The sequence below is a fragment of the Pseudophryne corroboree genome, chromosome 4 (assembly GCF_028390025.1).
Source record: "Pseudophryne corroboree isolate aPseCor3 chromosome 4, aPseCor3.hap2, whole genome shotgun sequence".
NCBI lineage: Eukaryota > Metazoa > Chordata > Amphibia > Anura > Myobatrachidae > Pseudophryne > Pseudophryne corroboree.
Genome location: NC_086447.1, coordinates 407103801 through 407117994, shown reverse-complemented (window position 1 = coordinate 407117994; position 14194 = coordinate 407103801). Strand labels below are relative to the sequence as shown.

At 46.5% G+C, this 14194-nt stretch overlaps 1 protein-coding gene across 1 annotated transcript in view; it reads left to right on the top strand.

Moving 5' to 3' along the window:
* LMBRD1 (LMBR1 domain containing 1) overlaps positions 1 to 14194 on the top strand; it is a 677250-nt gene that overhangs the window by 50528 nt on the left and 612528 nt on the right. Inside the window, exon 3 of the mRNA XM_063916757.1 lies at positions 267 to 330. Within this exon, the coding sequence (XP_063772827.1) occupies positions 267 to 330 (64 nt within the window). The remainder of the gene's footprint in view (positions 1 to 266; positions 331 to 14194) is intronic.

Genomic DNA, 14194 nt, shown 5'->3' with positions numbered 1-14194 from the left:
AGGTAAGTCAGGTTACATTCAAGAGTTGGTTTGACCAACTGGACAACCATTAATAGAATAAGTATTTACCGTCCTGTAAAACAGTGAATGTTTGTTTGCACCACTTAAAATGCAGAAGCCATTATAATCTGTTTTTGAATTTATTATTGTTACTGTTACTATTATATTCAGTTTTTAAAATGTCTTAGGAAACTGTTTTTATTTTTTAAACCAGATGTTTAATGTTGCCTTTTTTAACGTGTGTTTTTAAATTTATTTATTTTTAGGACTGGGCAGAAAATAATACCACACGCTCTCAGATAGAGAATACTGTTTTAATTGGCTATTACAGTAAGTATTGTTCATGTAAAGTTTGTTAAAATGAAATAACTATAATAACACCTTTTTATATATTTCTGAAATAAGTCAAAATGCAATATTAAACAATGATAACTTAAGATGTTTTTCTATTCCATTTTTGCTAATGACATAACGTTGACAAAAATTATTTTGAACTTTGTATATTCACTAAAAATGACATAAGCAGCCAAACAGATTATTCAGAAAGTTTAACTATTTTAAAAATGTTTACATGGCTGTTGATGCTTAGACGTGTTTGAACATTTTTGTTTTGCTTAACCCATGTGGTTTTGGTTGATAAACTCAAGTGACAAGGTTCTGGGATACAATTTGTATGTATGGAGTCTGACGCAAGACATTTTAAAAAAGGTTAAGCATTTATTTAACTTACAACAATGAAAACATACAAGTCATAAAAAATTATACTCGGTTACAATAATAAAAACAAGTTAAATACTTGGCTGTTTACTCAGATTTTTAAGGTCTGTCGGATAATGGACATCGGATATATACTGTAAGTATTTCAAAGAAATAAGATTTAGTTGTTGTTAGGGTCCCGTCTTATAACTCCAGCTTTAATTGGAACAGATTTGTGTAAACCCCTAGGCTTTATAGCACGTCTCCAGGAACACTCTAAGGGGCCCTACACACTGGCCGACCCGCCGCCGAGCTGCCCGACGGCGGATACGGCCGACGAGCGACCCGGCGGCGGGGGGGCAGTGACGGGGGGAGTGAAGTTTCTTCACTCCCCCCGTCACGCGGCTCCATAGAACTGCAGGCAAATATGGACGAGATCGTCCATATTGGCCTGCATGCACAGCCGACGGGGGACCAGCTATGAGCGAGCGCGGGACCGCGCATCGTTCATCGCTGGAGCCTCCACACTGAAAGATATGAACGAGTTCTCGTTCATTTATGAACGAGATCGTTCATATCTTTCAAAAAATCGGCCAGTGTGTAGGGCCTATAACATTGTCTTAAAAGATATTACTTTCCGTGTTAATGAAACTGGGTGCAGTAGTTGTTCACATAGGTTACTTTATCTAAAACCTCACAGGGTTCCCTTTCACAAACATAGGAACTGTTAAGTTCGATTAACTTTCAGGAAAAGAGCAATACCTTAACTCCACATGTTCAGGCCGCTGCAACCGTTAAGCGTGTGCGTGTGAATCCCCTATCAAATGCGTACACATTGCGTAAGCACGCCGTCACGCTGTAAGAGCAAAGTAGCTACACGTGCGGCAAAATACACTGTATAACCCCTAACAGGAAAGGAAATGCGACACCAATTGTATATGCAATGTTGAGGTCCAACCCAGCAACAAATATTTACTCAAAAGGGGGTACAACAGAAATACAATCGCATAAGAGAAAAGGCTACAAACAATGGATACATACGTTTAAAGTGTGGTTCAGTTACACCTGAATGTGTTTGAAGGGGATGAACAAGATACGTCTAGTGCAGTGTCTGGAGCAATTCATGAAGAGACTAGGCTGTTTAATTTGGATTTGGTAGATAGTCTATATTTACAAATCAATAAATTACAAAGAGACTGAGGAAAGGTCTGAAGAGACTGATTTAATATTTGATGAGATCCAGAAGGAACTGATATTTTCCAGTTCATAAAGCACAAAAGCGCTAAAGGAAATGATATCGAAAGAATGGCAAAGTGTTGATAAATTCCTGGGTAACGTCAGAAGAATTGAACGTATGTTTCCGATTTCTCTGACGTCCTAGTGGATGCTGGGGACTCCGTAAGGACCATGGGGAATAGCTGCTCCGCAGGAGACTGGGCACAGCTAAGAAAGATTTAGGACTACCTGGTGTGCACTGGCTCCTCCCACTATGACCCTCCTCCAGACCTCAGTTAGAATCCTGCGCCCGGCTGAGCTGGATGCACACTAGGGGCTCTCCTGAGCTCCTAGAGAGAAAGTATATTTTAGGTTTTTTATTTTACAGTGAGATCTGCTGGCAACAGACTCACTGCAGCGAGGGACTAAGGGGAGAAGAAGCGAACCTACCTAACTGGTGGTAGCTTGGGCTTCTTAGGCTACTGGACACCATTAGCTCCAGAGGGATCGACCGCATGGAACCGGCCATTGATGTTCGGTCCCAGAGCCGCGCCGCCGGCCCCCTTACAGAGCCAGAAGCAAGAAGAGTCCGGAAAATCGGCGGCAGAAGACATCAGTCTTCACCAAGGTAGCGCACAGCACTGCAGCTGTGCGCCATTGCTCCTCATACACACTTCACACTCCGGTCACTGAGGGTGCAGGGCGCTGGGGGGGGGGCGCCCTGAGCAGCAATAAAAACACCTTGGCTGGCAAATTATATCACAATATATAGCCCCAGAGGCTATATATGTGATAAATACCCCTGCCAGAATCCATTTAAAAACGGGAGAAAAGTCAGCTGAAAAAGGGGCGGGGCTATCTCCCTCAGCACACTGGCGCCATTTCTCCCTCATAGCTCCGCTGAAAGGAAGCTCCCTGGCTCTCCCCTGCAGTCTACACTACAGAAAGGGTAAAAAAGAGAGGGGGGGCACTAAATTTAGGCGCAATATACATATAGCAGCTATAAGGGGATATAATTTAGTTAATCCCTGTATTATATAGCGCTCTGGTGTGTGCTGGCATACTCTCTCTCTCTGTCTCCCCAAAGGGCTTTGTGGGGTCCTGTCTTCTGTCAGAGCATTCCCTGTGTGTGTGCGGTGTGCCGGTACGGCTGTGTCGACATGTTTGATGAGGAGGCTTATGTGGAGGAGGAGCAGGTGCCTATAAATGTGTTGTCACCCCCTGCGGGGCAGACACCTGAGTGGATGGACTTGTGGAAGGAATTACGCGAAAGTGTCGACTCCTTACATAAAAAATTTGACGACATGCCAAATGCGGGGCAGCCGGCTTCTCAGCCCGTGCCTGCCCAGACGTCTCAAAGGCCATCAGGGGCTCTAAAACGCCCGCTACCTCAGATGGCAGACACAGATGTCGACACAGATACAGATACCAGTGTCGACGACGAAGAGACTAATGTAATGTCCAATAGGGCCACTCGTTATATGATTGAGGAAATGAAAAATGTTTTACACATTTCTGATGTGACCCCAGGTACCACAAAAAAGGGTATTATGTTTGGAGAGAAACTACCAGTAGTTTTTCCCCCTTCTGAAGAATTAAATGAGGTGTGTGAAGTAGCGTGGGCTACCCCCGATAAAAAATTGGTAATTTCTAAAAAGTTACTAATGGCGTACCCTTTCCCGCCAGAGGATAGGTCACGTTGGGAAACACCCCCTAGGGTGGATAAAGCGCTTACACGCTTATCAAAAAAGGTGGCACTACCGTCTCCGGATACGGCCGCCCTAAAGGAACCTGCTGATAGAAAGCAGGAGGCTCTCCTGAAGGCTATATATACGCACACTGGTATTATACTGAGACCAGCTATTGCTTCAGCATGGATGTGCAGTGCTGCAGCTGCGTGGTCAGATTCCCTGTCAGAAAACACTGACACCCTAGATAGGGACACTATATTGCTAAACGTAGAGCATATTAAAGACGCCGTCTTCTACATAAGAGATGCACAGAGGGATATTTGCCGGCTGGCATCTAAAATAAGTGCACTGTCCATTTCTGCCAGGAGAGGGTTATGGACCCGGCAGTGGACAGGTGATGCAGATTCTAAAAGGCACATGGAAGTTTTGCCTTATAAGTGTGAGGAGTTGTTCGGGGATGGTCTTTCGGACCTAGTGTCCACAGCAACGGCTGGGAAGTCAGCATTTTTACCACATGTCCCCTCACAACCAAAGAAAGCACCGTATTATCAGGTACAGTCCTTTTGTCCCCAAAAGAGCAGGCGGGGTAGAGGCGCGTCCTTTCTGCCCAGAGGCAGAGGTAGGGGAAAAAAGCTGCAGCATACAGCCACTTCCCAGGAACAAAAGTCCTCCCCCGCTTCCTCTGCTAAGTCCACCGCATGACGCTGGGGCTCAACAGGCGGTGCCAGGTACGGTGGGGGCCCGTCTCAAAAACTTCAGCAATCAGTGGGCTCGCTCACAAGTAGATCCCTGGATCCTTCAAGTGGTATCTCAGGGGTACAGGCTGGAATTCGAGACATCCCCCCCCCCCCCCCCCCCCCCCCCCCGCCGTTTCCTCAAATCTGCCTTACCAACGACTCCCTCAGAAAGGGAGGCTGTGTTAGAGGCAATTCACAAGCTGTATTCCCAGCAGGTGATAGTCAAGGTGCCCCTACTTCAACAATGACAGGGTTACTATTCCACAATGTTTGTGGTACCGAAACCGGACGGTTCGGTGAGACCCATTTTAAATTTGAAATCCTTGAACACATATATAAGAAAATTCAAGTTCAAGATGGAATCGCTCAGGGCGGTTATTGCAAGCCTGGAAGAGGGGGATTACATGGTATCTCTGGACATCAAGGATGCTTACCTGCATGTCCCCATTTACCATCCTCACCAGGAGTACCTCAGATTTGTGGTACAGGATTGTCATTACCAATTCCAGACGTTGCCGTTCGGCCTGTCCACGGCACCGAGGGTATTTACCAAGGTAATGGCCGAAATGATGATACTCCTTCGAAAAAAGGGAGTTTTAATTATCCCATACTTGGACGATCTCCTGATAGAGGCGAGATCCAGAGAGCAGTTGTTGGTCGGAGTAGCACTATCTCAGGAGGTGCTACACCAGCACGGTTGGATTCTGAATATTCCAAAATCACAGCTGGTTCCTGCGACACGTCTACTGTTCCTGGGGATGATTCTGGACACAGTCCAGAAAAAAGTGTTTCTCCCAGAGGAGAAAGCCAAGGAGCTGTCATCTCTAGTCAGAGGCCTCCTGAAACCAAAACAGGTGTCTGTGCATCACTGCACGCGAGTCCTGGGAAAGATGGTAGCTTCCTACGAAGCAATTCCATTCGGCAGGTTCCATGCCAGAACCTTTCAGTGGGACCTGTTGGACCAATGGTCCGGATCGCATCTTCAAATGCATCGGTTGATAACCCTGTCTCCAAGGACCAGGGTGTCTCTGCTGTGGTGGCTGCAGAGTGCTCATATCAAAGAGGGCCGCAGATTCGGCATACAGGACTGGGTCCTGGTGACCACGGATGCCAGCCTTTGAGGCTGGGGGGCAGTCACACTGGGAAAAAACTTCCAAGGACTTTGGTCAAGTCAGGAGACTTCCCTACACATAAATGTTCTGGAACTGAGGGCCATTTACAATGCCCTAAGTCAGGCAAAGCCCCTGCTTCAAAACCAGCCGGTTCTGATCCAGTCAGACAACATCACTGCAGTCGCTCATGTAAACCGACAGGGCGGCACAAGAAGCACGACGGCGATGGCAGAAGCCACAAGGATTCTCCGATGGGCGGAAAATCACGTGTTGGCACTGTCAGCAGTGTTCATTCCGGGAGTGGACAACTAAGAAGCAGACTTCCTCAGCAGGCACGACCTCCACCCGGGAGAGTGGGGACTTCATCCAGAAGTCTTCCAACTGCTTGTAAACCGTTAGGAAAGACCATAGGTGGACATGATGGCGTCCCGATTAAACAAAAAGCTCGAAAAATATTGCGCCAGGTCAAGAGACCCTCAGGCAATAGCTGTGGACGCTCTAGTGACACCGTGGGTGTACCGGTCAGTTTGTGTTCCCCCCCCTCTTCCTCTCATACCCAAGGTACTGAGGATAATAAGGAAAAGAGGAGTAAGAACTATACTCATTGTTCCGGATTGGCCAAGAAGGTCTTGGTACCCGGAACTCCAAGAATTAATCTCAGAGGACCCATGGCCTCTGCCGCTCAGACAGGACCTGCTGCTGCTGCAGGGGCCCTGTCTGTTCCAAGACTTACCGCGGCTGCGTTTGACGGCATGGCGGTTGAACACCGGATCCTAAAAGAGAAGGGTATTCCGGAGGAAGTCATTCCTACGCTCATTAAAGCTAGAAAAGATGTAACCGTACAACATTATCACCGCATATGGCGAAAATATGTTGCGTGGTGTGAGGCCAAGAAGGCCCCAATGGAGGAATTTCAGCTGGGTCGATTTCTGCACTTCCTACAGTCAGGGGTGACTATGGGCCTAAAACTGGGTTCCATTAAAGTCCAGATTTCGGCTCTGTCGATTTTCTTCCAAAAAGAACTGGCTTCACTGCATGAAGTTCAGACATTTGTCAAGGGAGTGCTGCATATTTAGCCTCCTTTTGTGCCTCCAGTGGGACCTCAACGTGGTGTTGGGTTTCCTAAAGTCACATTGGTTTGAGCCACTTAAAACCGTGGATTTAAAATATCTCACGTGGAAAGTGGCCATGCTTTTGGCCTTGGCTTCGGCTAGGCGTGTGTCAGAATTGGCGGCTTTGTCATGTAAAAGCCCCTATTTGATTTTCCATATGGATAGGGCAGAATTGAGGACTCGTCCCCAGTTTCTTCCTAAGGTGGTATCAGCTTTTCACTTGAACCAACCTATCGTGGTGCCTGCGGCTACTAGGGACTTGGAGGATTCCAAGTTACTGGACGTAGTCAGGGCCTTGAAAATTTATGTTTCCAGGACGGCTGGAGTCAGGAAAACTGACTCGCTATTTATCCTGTATGCACTCAAAAAAACTAGGTGCACCTGCTTCTAAGCAGACTATTGCTCGCTGGATTTGTAGCACAATTCAGCTTGCGCATTCTGCGGCTGGCCTGCCGCAGCCTAAATCGGTAAAAGCCCATTCCACGAGGAAGGTGGGCTCTTCTTGGGCGGCTGCCCGAGGGGTCTCGGCTTTACAACTTTGCTGAGCTGCTACTTAGTCAGGGGCAAACACGTTTGCAAAATTCTACAAATTTGATACCCTGGCTGAGGAGGACCTTGAGTTCTCTCATTCGGTGCTGCAGAGTCATCCGCACTCTCCCGCCCGTTTGGGAGCTTTGGTATAATCCCCATGGTCCTTACGGAGTCCCCAGCATCCACTAGGACGTCGGAGAAAATAAGATTTTACTCACCGGTAAATCTATTTCTCGTAGTCCGTAGTGGATGCTGGGCGCCCGTCCCAAGTGCGGACTGTCTGCAATACTTGTATATAGTTATCGTTAACTAAAAGGGTTATTGTTGAGCCATCTGTTGAGAGGCTTTGTTATGTTCATACTGTTAACTGAGTATCATATCACGAGTTATACGGTGTGGCTGGTATGAGTCTTACCCGGGATTCAAAATCCTTCCTTATTGTGTCAGCTCTTCCGGGCACAGTATCCTAACTGAGGTCTGGAGGAGGGTCATAGTGGGAGGAGCCAGTGCACACCAGGTAGTCCTAAATCTTTCTTAGCTGTGCCCAGTCTCCTGCGGAGCCGCTATTCCCCATGGTCCTTACGGAGTCCCCAGCATCCACTACGGACTACGAGAAATAGATTTACCGGTGAGTAAAATCTTATTTTAATTATGAACAATTCTTGAATTGGTGTACCATACTTAAAGTTGAAGCTGCGGTAACAGAATTAGTTTCTAAAAATACTAATCTTCTGGAAGATGGGGCTGTGTTAAAGGCTGGTGTCACATCCTGACGCGGCGATTCTCCAGATACGCCAATCTGAGAACACTGCCCGTGACACCTGACTGATTACCTCAGCGTGTGTGGTAAATCCACGTGGTAACTGCCACCAGCAGAAGTACCATTCGCTGCGCAAACCATGCTATGCGACTTTCAAGGGTTTGGAAAGCACAGATAACAGATTTTTTTAATCCTAGTATAAACTTCAAATCTTATTGTTACAGAAAAAAATAAATTACAAGAATATAATAGTCAAATAGTCACACACGTAAATACAATTTCAAGTAAAATAGGGAAATAAACAAACCAAACCAAACCAATTCAGTCTCTTTGGATTCAATAGTTATGTGATGAGGCTTCCTGTTGACTTATGGAACATCTGTATCCTTCGATAGCAGAATGAACACCTTCCAGCCTGTGTTCCTCATATTTAAAACCCAGGTTACATCCCACCCTGTTTAGGATTCCTTTTAACTCTTACAAAACGAGAGTGAATCGAGTTTCCGCTTACACTGTGATGTCTCTTAGAAATACTAGCAGGCCAAATTCCCTTATCTTTTAATTGTTTGAAGCTTGGAGCTAGGGGTTTCAACTGCAGAATTAAGGCCTGGATAAATTTCCTTTACAAGCTGGTCAGGAAAGGCCCAACACCTTTCTGGCCATGCTATGGTTCTGGGGTAATTTAAACTAGCTCTTGTCAGGAAGAATTTCACACCTGAGAAACCAGTGTGTCTCTGACGTTCTGTGGCTATAATGAAATACCAGCAGATCAATTAAGCTTCTACCATTTGACATGCAAAGACAGTTAACCAGTATCATACACTGGTACATTGATACATCGATCAGAATATTGATATCGCATACATTAATAACAGGCCTATTCCTACATGAAATAGCCTGTAGCCTGGATCATAACAGATGGTGTGGATAAATGTCTTGAAAATTGATTGAAGATACTGCATAGTTCTACAGCAGTTTCTTTAAGATCTGGAGTTGCCATAGCCTCAGTTTCTAGAGCTTTGTAACTTTGGGGGCCTATATTGAATACTGATTTGGAAGAGAAAATTTCAAGACCATATTTGCAGAATTTTTTTTCTATTATGCTGAAAGCAACAGAAATACTTGTTTGAAGCATCACTCGATGTGTTGGAATTTGCTGTAAAGTCCATGATTGCAGGAATTATGGAAAGTAGAGCCCTATGCTTGCGCTCATGGACAGCAGATGCTCTAAATATACTGTAGGCTGTTTGATTTTACCTAATGAAGGCTACTTATTGTTTGGTAACAAGTTTGAGGCAACAATACAGAAAATGACTAGAGGGAAATCGGCAAGATTAAAACAAGAGGAAACGGGAATAGGAGATAACTACTGCACTAGTGTAAATTTTATTTTATGTGTTATTAATACCCCATGTTACAATCAAGTTTAATCCAATCAGGTGTGGGGGTGCTTCCACAGATGATGATATTGCAAATATATATTCAAGTGTTTAAAAAAAGAGAAGAACTGGTCTTACAGTGGCGCACAAAGAGAGAAATCATGTATGAATAGAAAAAATATTTTTTTATTAAAATTGTATCTTTCTTTTATTACACTTTTATTAAGAAGTCTAGTAATTTCAGACAGTGCGACAGTAGTGGCTTATTTGAGTCGACAAGGTGGTACCAAGCGTATGGTATATTAGAAGCGGTAACAATAAATTTTTGATTGTGCACACTGTCACTCAATTCCCTGTCAGCTCTTTATGTACCAGGAAGGGACAACATTATCGCAGATTTTCTCAGTAGACAGAGATTTGCCAGGAGAATAGGAACTAGAGTTAAAAATATTTCAGGAGATTGTAATGAAATGTGTCACCCGCAAGTGGATCTTATGGCCACGCATCAGAATGCAAAGTTGTCCCGTTTTTTTTCCAGGTACCACCTACCACAGACAAGCAGAGTAGACACTTTCTCCCTAATGTGGAATTTCAAGCGGGGTTATGTGTTCCCACCTTTTTCCTATGATTGCTTGTGTCCTGACAGAGATCAGAGAGGAGCAAGTAGAAGTGATTATAATTCTTCCCTATTGGCCAAGAAGAGTGTGGTTTTCAACAGTAGTTAGAATGGCAGTGGAAAAACCCATGGATGTTGCCATTTTCACCAGAGATACTATGCCAAGGCCTGTTTAATCCAAACCCACAGAGGGGTAAATTTACTAAAGCTCTAAAACAGAGAATTGGTGACGTTGCCCATAGCAACCAATCAGATCCTGCCTATCTTTTCTCTATTGCCTTTTAGACAATGATAAACAGCATCTGATTGGTTGCTATGGGCAACATCACCAATTCTGTGTTTTAGAAGCTTTAGTAAGTTCACCCCAGAGTCTGCGTTTGACGTCGTGGAAATTGAGCTAGAAAAATTGAGCCAAAAAGGACTATCTTATCGGGTGTGTTAGTTCCTGATGAAAGCAAGGAAAAAAGTATCCTCATTAGCTTATTATGGAGTTTTGAGAACCCTTATTTTATAGGCTAATTCCAGATTTGCTGTAATGAAGGTTAACACATCCAAAGTTTCTGAATGAAGGATTCTGGAATTGCCTGGCAGTTTCTACCATTAAGGTCCACATTGCAGCTTTAAGTGTGTTATTGGATAGGAAATTATCTGAAGAATGTTTGGTAAAAAGTCACGTCAAGCCATGAAGAGAGTGACCTACAGTTAAATCTGCTCTAGCTCCATGGGTTCTGAATCGGATTCTGAACGCCTTAACACTATTTCTCTGACGTCCTAAGTGGATGCTGGGACTCCGTAAGGACCATGGGGAATAGCGGCTCCGCAGGAGACTGGGCACAACTAAAGAAAGCTTTAGGACTACCTGGTGTGCACTGGCTCCTCCCTCTATGACCCTCCTCCAGACCTCCGTTAGAATCTTGTGCCCGGCTGAGCTGGATGCACACTAGGGGCTCTCCTGAGCTCTTAGAAAAAGAGAGTTTATTTTAGGTTTTTTATTTTCAGTGAGATCTGCTGGCAACAGACTCACTGCTACGAGGGACTAAGGGGAGAAGAAGCGAACCAGCCTGCTTGCAGCTAGCTTGGGCTTCTTAGGCTACTGGACACCATTCGCTCCAGAGGGATCGAACACAGGGCCCGACATCGATCGTCCGGTCACGGAGCCGCGCCGCCGCCCCCCTTACAGAGCCAGAAGCAAGAAGATGGTCCTGAAAATCGGCGGCAGAAGACTTCGGTCTTCAACAAGGTAGCGCACAGCACTGCAGCTGTGCGCCATTGCTCCTCATGCACACCTCACACTCCGGTCACTGATGGGTGCAGGGCGCTGGGGGGGGGGGGGCGCCCTGAGCAGCAATATGAACACCTTGTCTGGCAAAATAATCACAATATATAGTCCTAGAGGCTATATATGTGTAAAATACCCCTGCCAGGATCCATAAAAAAGCGGGAGAAAGTCCGCCGAAAAAGGGGCGGGGCTATCTCCCTCAGCACACTGGCGCCTTTTTCTCTTCACAGTGCAGCTAGAAGACAGCTCCCCAGGCTCTCCCCTGTAGTTTTCAGGCTCAAAGGGTTAAAAAGAGAGGGGGGGCACTAAATTTAGGTGCAAATCTGTGTATTATAGCAGCTATAAGGGAAAAATCACTGTGGGTAGTGTGAATCCTTGCATTATATAGCGCTCTGGTGTGTGCTGGCATACTCTCTCTCTGTCTCCCCAAAGGACTTTGTGGGGTCCTGTCCTCAGTCAGAGCATTCCGTGTGTGTGTGCAGTGTGTCGGTACGGCTGTGTCGACATGGTTGATGAGGAGGCTTATGTGGAGGCGGAGCAGATGCCGATAAATGTGATGTCGCCCCCTGTGGGGCCGACACCAGAGTGGATGGATAGGTGGAAGGTATTAACAGACAGTGTCAACTCCTTACATAAAAGGCTGGATGACGTAACAGCTGTGGGACAGCCGGCTTCTCAGCCCCAGCCTGCCCAGGCGTCTCAAAGGCCATCAGGGGCTCAAAAACGGCCGCTACCTCAGATGGCAGACACAGATGTCGACACGGAGTCTGACTCCAGTGTCGACGAGGTTGAGACATATACACAATCCACTAGGAACATCCGTTGCATGATCTCGGCAATGAAAAATGTGTTACACATTTCTGACATTATACCCAGGTACCACAAAAAAGGGATTTTATGTTTGGGGAGAAAAAGCAGACAGTGTTTTGTTCCCCCATCAGATGAGTGAATGAAGTGTGTGAAGAAGCGTGGGTTCCCCCGATAAGAAACTGGTAATTTCTAAAAAGTTACTGATGGCGTACCCTTTCCCGCCAGAGGATAGGTCACGTTGGGAGATATCCCCTAGGGTGGATAAGGCGCTCACACGTTTGTCAAAAAGGTGGCACTGCCGTCTTAGAATACGGCCACTTTGAAGGAGCCTGCTGATAAAAAGCAGGAGGCTATCCTGAAGTCTGTATATACACACTCAGGTACTATACTGAGACCTGCAATTGCCTTCAGCATGGATAGTGCTGCTGCAGCGTGGTCTATTACCCTGTCAGGACAGGGATACTATTTGCTAACCATAGAGCATATTAAAGACGTCGTCTTATATATGAGGGATGCACAGAGGGATATTTGCCGGCTGGCATCCAGAATTAATGCAAGGTCCATTCTGCCAGGAGGGTATTAGGGACCCGGCAGTGGACAGGCGATGCTGACTTTAGAAGGCACATGAAGATTCTGCCTTATAAGGGTGAGGAATTGTTTGGGAATGGTCTCTGGGACCTCGTATCCACAGCAACAGCTGGGAAGGAAAATATTTACCCCAAGTTTCCTCACAGCCTAAGAAAGCACCGTATTATAAGGTACAGTCCTTTCGGCTTCAGAAAAGCAAGCGGGTCAAAGGCGCTTCCTTTCTGCACAGAGACAAGGGAAGAGGGAAAAAGCTGCACCAGACAGCCAGTTTACCAGGATCAAAAATCTTCCCCCGCTTCCTCTGAGTCCACTGCATGACGCTGTGGCTCCACAGGTGGAGCCAGGTGCGGTGGGGGCGCGTCTCGGAAACTTCAGCGACCAGTGGGCTCGCTCACAGGTGGATCCCTGGGTTCTGCTAGTAGTATCACAGGGATACAAGCTGGAGTTCGAGACGACTCCCCCTCGCCGTTACCTCAAATCAGCCTTGCCTGCTGCCCTCTAGGAGAGTTAGTACTGGCGGCAATTCACAAGCTGTACTTCCAGCAGGTGATAATCAAGGTACCCCTCCTTCAACAAGGACGGGGTTACTATTCCACAATGTTTGTGGTACCGAAACCAGACGGTTCGGTGAGACCCATTCTAAAATTGAAATCCTTGAACACTTCTATACGAAGGTTCAAGTTCAAAATGGAATCGCTCAGGGCGGTTATTGCAAGCCTGGACGAAGGGCATTACATGGTATCTCTGGACATCAAGGATGCTTACCTGCATGTCCCCATTTACCCTCCTCACCAGGAGTACCTCAAAATTGTGGTACAGGACTGTCATTACCAATTCCAGACGTTGCCTTTGGTCTGTCCCCGGCACCGAGGGTATTTACCAAGGTAATGGCCGAAATGATGATACTCCTTCGAAAAAAGGGAGTTATAATTATCCCGTACTTGGACGATCTCCTTAAAAAGGCGAGGTCCAGGGAGCAGTTGTTCGTCAGAGTAACACTATCTCGGGAAGTGCTACAACAGCACGGCTGGATTCTGAATAGTCCAAAGTCGCAGCTGGTTCCTACGACGGGTCTACTGTTCCTGGGTATGGTTCTGGACACAGAACAGGAAAAAGGGTTTCTCCCGGAGGAGAAGGCCAAGGAGTTGTCATCTTTAGTCAGAGACCTCCTAATACAAATACAGGTGTCGGTGCATCAATGCACGCGAGTCCTGGGAAAGATGGTAGCTTCTTACGAAGAAATTCCATTCGGCAGGTTCCATGCAAGGATCTTCCAGTGGGATCTGTTGGACAAGTGGTCCGGGTCGCATCTTCAGATGCATCGGCTGATAACCCTGTCTCCAAGGGCCAGGGTGTCGCTGTTGTGGTGGCTGCAGAGTGCTCATCTTCTAGAGGGCCGCAGATTCGGCATACAGGACTGGGTCCTGGTGACCACGGATGCCAGCCTTCGAGGCTGGGGGGCAGTCATACCGGGAAGAAACTTCCAAGGACTATGGTCAAGTCAGGAGACTTCCCTACACATATATATTCTGGGACTAAGGGCCATTCACAATGCCCTAAGTCAGGCTAGACCCTGCTTCAACACCAGCCGGTGCTGATCCAGTCAGACAACATCACGGCGGTCGCCCATGTAAACCAGCAGGGCGGCACAAGAAGCAGGATGGCGAT